The 12,684-nt window shown below is 37.7% G+C and overlaps 1 protein-coding gene and 1 long non-coding RNA gene across 6 annotated transcripts in view; both read right to left on the minus strand.

Annotated features, from left to right (window-relative positions):
* stard13a (StAR-related lipid transfer (START) domain containing 13a) overlaps positions 1–12,684 on the minus strand; it is a 171,614-nt gene that overhangs the window by 37,277 nt on the left and 121,653 nt on the right. For all 4 annotated transcript variants that reach the window (XR_008138620.1, XM_052520399.1, XM_052520400.1 and 1 more), the window contains 2 exons: positions 12,102–12,183; positions 3,393–3,456 (listed from right to left, as the gene is read on the minus strand). Coding sequence is in view for 3 of the 4 variants with exons in the window: in XM_052520399.1 (XP_052376359.1) it covers positions 3,393–3,456; positions 12,102–12,183 (146 nt within the window). In the remaining variant the exon portion in view is untranslated. The remainder of the gene's footprint in view (positions 1–3,392; positions 3,457–12,101; positions 12,184–12,684) is intronic.
* LOC127930656 (uncharacterized) lies at positions 936–2,366 on the minus strand. 2 transcript variants are annotated; one of them, XR_008138622.1, is made up of 3 exons: positions 1,983–2,366; positions 1,872–1,951; positions 936–1,747 (listed from the first exon to the last, which is right to left on the minus strand). It is a non-coding gene; the product is annotated as an uncharacterized LOC127930656 (long non-coding RNA). The 2 variants fall into 2 exon arrangements; XR_008138621.1 differs by having other exon boundaries at positions 936–1,840.

Below are 12,684 nucleotides of genomic sequence, written 5' to 3' on the forward strand. Positions count from 1 at the left end.
CTGTTATAGGAGTTTAAACATGGGCCTGTTATAGGAGTTTAAACATGGGCCTGTTATAGGAGTTTAAACATGGGCCTGTTGTTGGAGTTTAAACATGGGCCTGTTATAGGGGTTTAAACATGGGCCTGTTGTTGGAGTTTGTGTGTGTGTCTGTGTGATCAAAAACATTGGTTTTACTCGTTGAATGGTGCTATATCCATAACTTACCACAAGGTGGAAGAATATATTATGTTTTTTTCTGTCCCTGCAAAGTACCTTATCCTCTGAATGTGAGTCTCCAGCATTTTACATTTTTCTCTGATTCATACGTATCAATGGATCAGTCACACAAAAAACATACAAAACTGATATTCATTCAGATCACCCCTTTAACAGCAGACATTCATTCAGATCACCTCTTTAACAGCAGACATTCATTCAGATCACCCCTTTAACAGCAGACATTCATTCAGATCACCTCTTTAACAGCAGACATTCATTCAGATCACCCCTTTAACAGCAGACATTCATTCAGATCACCTCTTTAACAGCAGACATTCATTCAGATCACCTCTTTAACAGCAGACATTCATTCAGATCACCCCTTTAACAGCAGACATTCATTCAGATCACCTCTTTAACAGCAGACATTCATTCAGATCACCCCTTTAACAGCAGACATTCATTCAGATCACCTCTTTAACAACAGACATTCATTCAGATCACCCCTTTAACAGCAGACATTCATTCAGATCACCTCTTTAACAGCAGACATTCATTCAGATCACCCCTTTAACAGCAGACATTCATTCAGATCACCTCTTTAACAGCAGACATTCATTCAGATCACCTCTTTAACAGCAGACATTCATTCAGATCACCTCTTTACCAGCAGACATTCATTCAGATCACCCCTTTAACAGCAGACATTCATTCAGATCACCTCTTTACCAGCAGACATTCATTCAGATCATTCAGATCACCCCTTTAACAGCAGACATTCATTCAGATCACCTCTTTAACAGCAGACATTCATTCAGATCATTCAGATCACCTCTTTAACAGCAGACATTCATTCAGATCACCCCTTTAACAGCAAACATTCATTCAGATCATTCAGATCACCTCTTTAACAGCAGACATTCATTCAGATCACCCCTTTAACAGCAAACATTCATTCAGATCATTCAGATCACCTCTTTAACAGCAGACATTCATTCAGATCATTCAGATCACCTCTTTAACAGCAGACATTCATTCAGATCACCCCTTTAACAGCAAACATTCATTCAGATCATTCAGATCACCCCTTTAACAGCAGACATTCATTCAGATCACCTCTTTAACAGCAGACATTCATTCAGATCACCTCTTTAACAGCAGACATTCATTCAGATCACCTCTTTAACAGCAGACATTCATTCAGATCACCCCTTTACCAGCAGACATTCATTCAGATCACCTCTTTAACAGCAGACATTCATTCAGATCATTCAGATCACCTCTTTAACAGCAGACATTCATTCAGATCATTCAGATCACCTCTTTAACAGCAGACATTCATTCAGATCACCCCTTTAACAGCAAACATTCATTCAGATCATTCAGATCACCCCTTTAACAGCAGACATTCATTCAGATCACCTCTTTAACAGCAGACATTCATTCAGATCACCTCTTTAACAGCAGACATTCATTCAGATCACCTCTTTAACAGCAGACATTCATTCAGATCACCCCTTTACCAGCAGACATTCATTCAGATCACCTCTTTAACAACAGACATTCATTCAGATCACCTCTTTAACAGCAGACATTCATTCAGATCACCCCTTTACCAGCAGACATTCATTCAGATCACCTCTTTAACAGCAGACATTCATTCAGATCACCTCTTTAACAGCAGACATTCATTCAGATCATTCAGATCACCTCTTTAACAGCAGACATTCATTCAGATCATTCAGATCACCTCTTTAACAGCAGACATTCATTCAGATCACCTCTTTAACAGCAGACATTCATTCAGATCACCCCTTTAACAGCAAACATTCATTCAGATCATTCAGATCACCCCTTTAACAGCAGACATTCATTCAGATCACCTCTTTACCAGCAGACATTCATTCAGATCATTCAGATCACCTCTTTAACAGCAGACATTCATTCAGATCACCTCTTTACCAGCAGACATTCATTCAGATCATTCAGATCACCCCTTTAACAGCAGACATTCATTCAGATCATTCAGATCACCTCTTTAACAACAGACATTCATTCAGATCACCTCTTTAACAGCAGACATTCATTCAGATCACCCCTTTAACAGCAGACATTCATTCAGATCACCCCTTTAACAGCAGACATTCATTCAGATCACCCCTTTAACAGCAGACATTCATTCAGATCACCTCTTTAACAACAGACATTCATTCAGATCACCTCTTTAACAGCAGACATTCATTCAGATCACCCCTTTAACAACAGACATTCATTCAGATCACCTCTTTACCAGCAGACATTCATTCAGATCACCTCTTTAACAGCAGACATTCATTCAGATCACCTCTTTATCAGCAGACATTCATTCAGATCACCCCTTTACCAGCAGACATTCATTCAGATCATTCAGATCACCCCTTTAACAGCAGACATTCATTCAGATCACCTCTTTAACAGCAGACATTCATTCAGATCACCTCTTTACCAGCAGACATTCATTCAGATCATTCAGATCACCCCTTTAACAGCAGACATTCATTCAGATCACCTCTTTAAGAGCAGACATTCATTCAGATCACCTCTTTAACAGCAGACATTCATTCAGATCATCTCTTTACCAGCAGACATTCATTCAGATCACCCCTTTACCAGCAGACATTCATTCAGATCATTCAGATCACCCCTTTAACAGCAGACATTCATTCAGATCATTCAGATCACCTCTTTAAGAGCAGACATTCATTCAGATCACCTCTTTAACAGCAGACATTCATTCAGATCACCTCTTTATCACCAGACATTCATTCAGATCATCTCTTTACCAGCAGACATTCATTCAGATCACCCCTTTACCAGCAGACATTCATTCAGATCATTCAGATCACCCCTTTAACAGCAGACATTCATTCAGATCATTCAGATCACCTCTTTACCAGCAGACATTCATTCAGATCATTCAGATCACCCCTTTAACAGCAGACATTCATTCAGATCATTCAGATCACCTCTTTAAGAGCAGATATTCATTCAGATCACCTCTTTAACAGCAGACATTCATTCAGATCACCTCTTTATCACCAGACATTCATTCAGATCATCTCTTTACCAGCAGACATTCATTCAGATCACCCCTTTACCAGCAGACATTCATGTCGGTTTGGAGATAATAAAAGACAGGAGAGATTACTTACTTTCTTCCTGGGGTGGCTGACGTCTAGTTTCATGGAGCAACACTTGTTCAGAGTGTTAAGACGTCTGAAACAACCGAGAGAGACCGTTTTTACGTCACAGAGAGATACATTTCTCATGTCACCAAGATACAGTTCTAATTTTTTATATTTTATTTAACTAGGCAAGTTAGTTAAGAACAAATTCGTATTTACAATGACAGCTAAGGAACAGTGGGATAACTGCCAGAACAACAGATTTGTACCTTGTCAGCTCAGGGATTTGAACTTGCAACCTTCTGGTTACTAGTCCAACACTCTAACCACTAGGCTAGCCTGCTGCCCCATGTCACAGAGATACAGTTCTAATGTCACACAGAGATACAGTTATGATGTCACACAGAGATACAGTTCTAAAATCACACAGAGATACAGTTCTAATGTCACAGAGATACAGTTATAATGTGACAGAGATACAGTTCTAATGTCACACAGAGATACAGTTCTAATGTCACACAGAGATACAGTTATGATGTCACACAGAGATACAGTTCTAATGTCACACAAAGATACAGTTCTAATGTCACACAGAGATAGAGTTTTAATGTCACACAGAGGTACAGTTCTAATGTCACACATAGATACAGTTCTAATGTCACACAGAGATACAGTTCTAATGTCACACATAGATACAGTTATAATGTCACGCAGAGATACTGTTCTAATGTCACACAGAGATACAGTTCTAATGTCACACAGAGATACAGTTCTAATGTTACAACAGATATACAGTTCTAATGTCACACAGAGATACAGTTCTAATGTTACACAGAGATACAGTTCTAATGTCACACAGAGATACAGTTCTAATGTCACACAGAGATACAGTTCTAATGTTACACAGAGATACCGTTCTAATATCACACAGATATACAGTTCTAATGTCACAGAGATACAGTTCTAATGTCACACAGAGATACAGTTCTAATGTCACACAGAGATACAGTTATGATGTCACACAGAGATACAGTTCTAATGTCACACAGAGATACAGTTCTAATGTCACACAGAGATACAGTTATGATGTCACACAGAGATACAGTTCTAATGTCACACAGAGATACAGTTCTAATGTCACACAGAGATACAGTTCTAATGTTACACAGATATACAGTTCTAATGTCACACAGAGATACAGTTCTAATGTTACACAGAGATACAGTTCTAATGTTACACAGAGATACAGTTCTAATGTCACACAGAGATACAGTTCTAATGTCACACAGAGATACAGTTCTAAATTCACACAGAGATACAGTTCTAAAATCACACAGAGATACAGTTCTAATGTCACACAGAGATACAGTTCTAATGTCACACATAGATACAATTCTAATGTCACGCAGAGATACAGTTCTAATGTCACACAGAGATACAGTTCTAATGTCACACAGAGATACAGTTCTAATGTTACACAGATATACAGTTCTAATGTCACACAGAGATACAGTTCTAATGTTACACAGAGATACAGTTCTAATGTCACACAGAGATACAGTTCTAATGTCACACAGAGATACAGTTCTAATGTTACACAGAGATACCGTTCTAATATCACACAGATATACAGTTCTAATGTCACAGAGATACAGTTCTAATGTCACACAGAGATACAGTTCTAATGTCACACAGAGATACAGTTATGATGTCACACAGAGATACAGTTCTAATGTCACACAGAGATACAGTTCTAATGTCACACAGAGATACAGTTATGATGTCACACAGAGATACAGTTCTAATGTCACGGAGATACAGTTCTAATGTCACACAGAGATACAGTTATGATGTCACACAGAGATACAGTTCTAATGTCACACAAAGATACAGTTCTAATGTCACACAGAGATACAGTTCTAATGTCACACATAGATACAGTTCTAATGTCACGCAGAGATACAGTTCTAATGTCACACAGAGATACAGTTCTAATGTCACACAAAGATACAGTTCTAATGTCACACAGAGATAGAGTTCTAATGTCACACAGAGATACAGTTCTAATGTCACACATAGATACAGTTCTAATGTCACGCAGAGATACAGTTCTAATGTCACACAGAGATACAGTTCTAATGTCACACAGAGATACAGTTCTAATGTTACACAGATATACAGTTCTAATGTCACACAGAGATACAGTTCTAATGTTACACAGAGATACAGTTCTAATGTCACACAGAGATACAGTTCTAATGTCACACAGAGATACAGTTCTAATGTTACACAGAGATACCGTTCTAATATCACACAGATATACAGTTCTAATGTCACAGAGATACAGTTCTAATGTCACACAGAGATACAGTTCTAATGTCACACAGAGATACAGTTATGATGTCACACAGAGATACAGTTCTAATGTCACACAGAGATACAGTTCTAATGTCACACAGAGATACAGTTATGATGTCACACAGAGATACAGTTCTAATGTCACGGAGATACAGTTCTAATGTCACACAGAGATACAGTTATGATGTCACACAGAGATACAGTTCTAATGTCACACAAAGATACAGTTCTAATGTCACACAGAGATAGAGTTCTAATGTCACACAGAGATACAGTTCTAATGTCACACATAGATACAGTTCTAATGTCACACAGAGATACAGTTATGATGTCACACAGAGATACAGTTCTAATGTCACACAGAGATACAGTTCTAATGTCACACAGAGATACAGTTCTAATGTTACATAGAGATACAGTTCTAATGTCACAGAGATACAGTTCTAATGTCACAGAGAGATACAGTTCTAATGTCACAGAGAGATACAGTTCTAATATCACACAGATATACAGTTCTAATGTCACACAGAGATACAGTTCTAAAATCACACAGAGATACAGTTCTAATGTCACACAGAGATGCAGTTCTAATGTCACAGAGAGATACAGTTCTAATGTCACAGAGATACAGTTCTAATGTCACAGAGATACAGTTCTAATATCACACAGAGATACAGTTCTAATATCACACAGATATACAGTTCTAATGTCACACAGAGATACAGTTCTAAAGTCACACAGAGATACAGTTCTAATGTCACACAGAGATGCAGTTCTAATGTCACAGAGATACAGTTCTAATGTCACACAGAGATACAGTTCTAATGTCACACAGAGATACAGTTCTAAAGTCACACAGAGATACAGTTCTAAAATCACACAGAGATACAGTTCTAATGTCACACAGAGATGCAGTTCTAATGTCACAGAGATACAGTTCTAATGTCACAGAGATACAGTTCTAATATCACACAGAGATACAGTTCTAATGTCACACAGAGATACAGTTCTAATGTCACACAGAGATACAGTTCTAAAGTCACACAGAGATACAGTTCTAATGTCACACAGAGATACAGTTCTAATATCACACAGAGATACAGTTCTAATGTCACACAGAGATGCAGTTCTAATATCACACAGAGATACAGTTCTAATGTCACACAGAGATGCAGTTCTAATGTCACAGAGAGATACAGTTCTAATGTCACAGAGATACAGTTCTAATGTCACAGAGATACAGTTCTAATATCACACAGAGATACAGTTCTAATATCACACAGATATACAGTTCTAATGTCACACAGAGATACAGTTCTAAAATCACACAGAGATACAGTTCTAATGTCACACAGAGATGCAGTTCTAATGTCACAGAGAGATGCAGTTCTAATGTCACAGAGATACAGTTCTAATGTCACACAGAGATACAGTTCTAATGTCACACAGAGATACAGTTCTAAAGTCACACAGATATACAGTTCTAATGTCACACAGAGATACAGTTCTAATATCACACAGAGATACAGTTCTAATGTCACACAGAGATACAGTTCTGAAGTCACACAGATATACAGTTCTAATATCACACAGAGATACAGTTCTAATGTCACACAGAGATACAGTTCTAATGTCACACAGAGATACAGTTCTAATGTCACACAGATATACAGTTCTAATATCACACAGAGATACAGTTCTAATGTCACACAGAGATACAGTTCTAATGTCACACAGAGATACAGTTCTAAAGTCACACAGAGATACAGTTCTAATGTCACACAAAGATACAGTTCTAATGTCACACAGAGATAGAGTTCTAATGTCACACAGAGATACAGTTCTAATGTCACACAGAGATGCAGTTCTAATGTCACACAGAGATACAGTTCTAATGTCACACATAGATACAGTTATAATGTCACGCAGAGATACTGTTCTAATGTCACACAGAGATACAGTTCTAATGTCACACAGAGATACAGTTCTAATGTTACAACAGATATACAGTTCTAATGTCACACAGAGATACAGTTCTAATGTTACACAGAGATACAGTTCTAATGTCACACAGAGATACAGTTCTAATATCACACAGAGATACAGTTCTAATGTCACACAGAGATGCAGTTCTAATATCACACAGAGATACAGTTCTAATGTCACACAGAGATGCAGTTCTAATGTCACAGAGAGATACAGTTCTAATGCCACAGAGATACAGTTCTAATGTCACAGAGATACAGTTCTAATATCACACAGAGATACAGTTCTAATATCACACAGATATACAGTTCTAATGTTACACAGAGATACAGTTCTAATGTCACAGAGAGATACAGTTCTAATGTCACAGAGATACAGTTCTAATGTCACACAGAGATACAGTTCTAATGTCACACAGAGATACAGTTCTAAAGTCACACAGATATACAGTTCTAATGTCACACAGAGATACAGTTCTAATATCACACAGAGATACAGTTCTAATGTCACACAGAGATACAGTTCTAAAGTCACACAGATATACAGTTCTAATATCACACAGAGATACAGTTCTAATGTCACACAGATATACAGTTCTAATGTCACACAGAGATACAGTTCTAATGTCACACAGATATACAGTTCTAATATCACACAGAGATACAGTTCTAATGTCACACAGAGATACAGTTCTAAAGTCACACAGAGATACAGTTCTAATATCACACAGAGATACAGTTCTAATGTCACACAGAGATACAGTTCTAATATCACAAAGAGATAGAGTTCTAATGTCACACAGAGATACAGTTCTAATGTCACACATAGATACAGTTCTAATGTCACACAGAGATACAGTTCTAATGTCACACATAGATACAGTTATAATGTCACGCAGAGATACTGTTCTAATGTCACACAGAGATACAGTTCTAATGTCACACAGAGATACAGTTCTAATGTTACAACAGATATACAGTTCTAATGTCACACAGAGATACAGTTCTAATGTTACACAGAGATACAGTTCTAATGTCACACAGAGATACAGTTCTAATGTCACACAGAGATACAGTTCTAATGTTACACAGAGATACCGTTCTAATATCACACAGATACACAGTTCTAATGTCACAGAGATACAGTTCTAATGTCACACAGAGATACAGTTCTAATGTCACACAGAGATACAGTTATGATGTCACACAGAGATACAGTTCTAATGTCACACAGAGATACAGTTATGATGTCACACAGAGATACAGTTCTAATGTCACACAGAGATACAGTTCTAATGTCACACAGAGATACAGTTCTAATGTTACACAGATATACAGTTCTAATGTCACACAGAGATACAGTTCTAATGTTACACAGAGATACAGTTCTAATGTTACACAGAGATACAGTTCTAATGTCACACAGAGATACAGTTCTAATGTCACACAGAGATACAGTTCTAATGTCACACATAGATACAGTTCTAATGTCACGCAGAGATACAGTTCTAATGTTACACAGATATACAGTTCTAATGTCACACAGAGATACAGTTCTAATGTTACACAGAGATACAGTTCTAATGTCACACAGAGATACAGTTCTAATGTCACACAGAGATACAGTTCTAATGTTACACAGAGATACCGTTCTAATATCACACAGATATACAGTTCTAATGTCACAGAGATACAGTTCTAATGTCACACAGAGATACAGTTCTAATGTCACACAGAGATACAGTTATGATGTCACACAGAGATACAGTTCTAATGTCACACAGAGATACAGTTCTAATGTCACACAGAGATACAGTTCTAATGTCACACAGAGATACAGTTCTAATGTTACACAGAGATACCGTTCTAATATCACACAGATACACAGTTCTAATGTCACAGAGATACAGTTCTAATGTCACACAGAGATACAGTTCTAATGTCACACAGAGATACAGTTATGATGTCACACAGAGATACAGTTCTAATGTCACACAGAGATACAGTTCTAATGTCACACAGAGATACAGTTATGATGTCACACAGAGATACAGTTCTAATGTCACACAGAGATACAGTTCTAATGTCACACAGAGATACAGTTCTAATGTTACACAGATATACAGTTCTAATGTCACACAGAGATACAGTTCTAATGTTACACAGAGATACAGTTCTAATGTTACACAGAGATACAGTTCTAATGTCACACAGAGATACAGTTCTAATGTCACACAGAGATACAGTTCTAATGTCACGGAGATACAGTTCTAATGTCACACAGAGATACAGTTATGATGTCACACAGAGATACAGTTCTAATGTCACACAAAGATACAGTTCTAATGTCACACAGAGATACAGTTCTAATGTCACACATAGATACAGTTCTAATGTCACACAGAGATACAGTTATGATGTCACACAGAGATACAGTTCTAATGTCACACAGAGATACAGTTCTAATGTCACACAGAGATACAGTTCTAATGTTACACAGAGATACAGTTCTAATGTCACAGAGATACAGTTCTAATGTCACACAGAGATACAGTTCTAATGTCACACAGAGATACAGTTCTAATGTCACACAAAGATACAGTTATGATGTCACACAGAGATACAGTTCTAATGTCACAGAGAGATACAGTTCTAATGTCACAGAGAGATACAGTTCTAATATCACACAGATATACAGTTCTAATGTCACACAGAGATACAGTTCTAAAATCACACAGAGATCCAGTTCTAATGTCACACAGAGATGCAGTTCTAATGTCACAGAGAGATACAGTTCTAATGTCACAGAGATACAGTTCTAATGTCACAGAGATACAGTTCTAATATCACACAGAGATACAGTTCTAATATCACACAGATATACAGTTCTAATGTCACACAGAGATACAGTTCTAAAATCACACAGAGATACAGTTCTAATGTCACACAGAGATGCAGTTCTAATGTCACAGAGAGATACAGTTCTAATGTCACAGAGATACAGTTCTAATGTCACACAGAGATACAGTTCTAATGTCACACAGAGATACAGTTCTAAAGTCAGACAGAGATACAGTTCTAAAATCACACAGAGATACAGTTCTAATGTCACACAGAGATGCAGTTCTAATGTCACAGAGATACAGTTCTAATGTCACAGAGATACAGTTCTAATATCACACAGAGATACAGTTCTAATGTCACACAGAGATACAGTTATGATGTCACACAGAGATACAGTTCTAATATCACACAGAGATACAGTTCTAATGTCACACAGAGATACAGTTCTAATGTCACACAGAGATACAGTTCTAATGTCACACAGAGATACAGTTCTAAAGTCACACAGAGATACAGTTCTAATGTCACACAGAGATACAGTTCTAATATCACACAGAGATACAGTTCTAATGTCACACAGAGATGCAGTTCTAATGTCACAGAGAGATACAGTTCTAATGTCACAGAGATACAGTTCTAATGTCACACAGAGATACAGTTCTAATATCACACAGAGATACAGTTCTAATGTCACACAGATATACAGTTCTAATGTCACAAAGAGATACAGTTCTAATGTCACACAGAGATACAGTTCTAATGTCACACAGAGATACAGTTCTAATGTCACAGAGAGATACAGTTCTAATGTCACAGAGATACAGTTCTAATGTCACACAGAGATACAGTTCTAATGTCACACAGAGATACAGTTCTAATATCACACAGAGATACAGTTCTAATGTCACACAGAGATACAGTTATGATGTCACACAGAGATACAGTTCTAATATCACACAGAGATACAGTTCTAAAGTCACACAGATATACAGTTCTATGTTCTAATGTCACACAGAGATACAGTTCTAATGTCACACAGATATACAGTTCTAATATCACACAGAGATACAGTTCTAATGTCACACAGAGATACAGTTCTAAAGTACACAGAGATACAGTTCTAATATCACACAGAGATACAGTTCTAATGTCACACAGAGTTCTATGTCACACAGAGATACAGTTCTAATGTCACACAGAGATCTTCTAATGTCACAGTCACACAGAGATACAGTTCTAATGTCACAGAGAGATACAGTAATGTCACACAGAGATCAGTTCTAGACAGATGCAGTTCTAAAGTCACAGAGATACAGTTCTAATGTCACAGAGATACAGTTCTAATGTCACACAGAGATACAGTTCTAATGTCACACAGAGATACAGTTCTAATGTCACAGAGATACAGTTCTAATGTCACACAGAGATACAGTTCTAATGTCACAGAATGTCTACAGAATGTTGTTAGTTCTAAGTAATGTAGTCTACAGAATGGTGTTAGTTCTAAGTAATGTAGTCTACAGAATGTTGTGTTTGTGTGTTCTCTTACCGACACAGAGGTTCCACCAGGTCCCTGTCCAAGAAGTCATGGTCCCTCTTCACTGACAAGATATCTATAGGAAACTGGGAGTCTGAGAGAGAGAGAGAGAGAGAGAGAGAGAGAGAGAGAGAGAGAGAGAGAGAGAGAGAGAGAGAGAGAGAGAGAGAGAGAGAAAGACAGAGATGGATTCCAGCAGACTGCAGCAGTACTACAGTTACAGATCAATGAAGTCACTGACTGCTAGTGGTCACAGACTATGGCCCATTCATTTGGGACACAGCTACAGGCTACAGGCCAGTACCCTGAAAAGAGTTTAATCTGGGGGGAATGACAGAGTGTCTTTGGAAAAATACACACACACACACACACACACACACACACACACACACACACACACACACACACACACACACACACACACACACACACACACACACACACATGCTTTTCTGTTTGTGTGTGTGGTGGAGAGAGAGGGTGAATCTACAGTAAGCCACAGAAACACACAGTCCTGTTGGCAGAAACACAGTGCTAGTCCTAACCCAGTATTAAAGACTATCTATAGTACAGGACAACTAAACAGAGGAGAGGA

The sequence above is a fragment of the Oncorhynchus keta genome, chromosome 6, assembly GCF_023373465.1.
Source record: "Oncorhynchus keta strain PuntledgeMale-10-30-2019 chromosome 6, Oket_V2, whole genome shotgun sequence".
NCBI classification, from domain to species: Eukaryota; Metazoa; Chordata; class Actinopteri; order Salmoniformes; family Salmonidae; genus Oncorhynchus; species Oncorhynchus keta.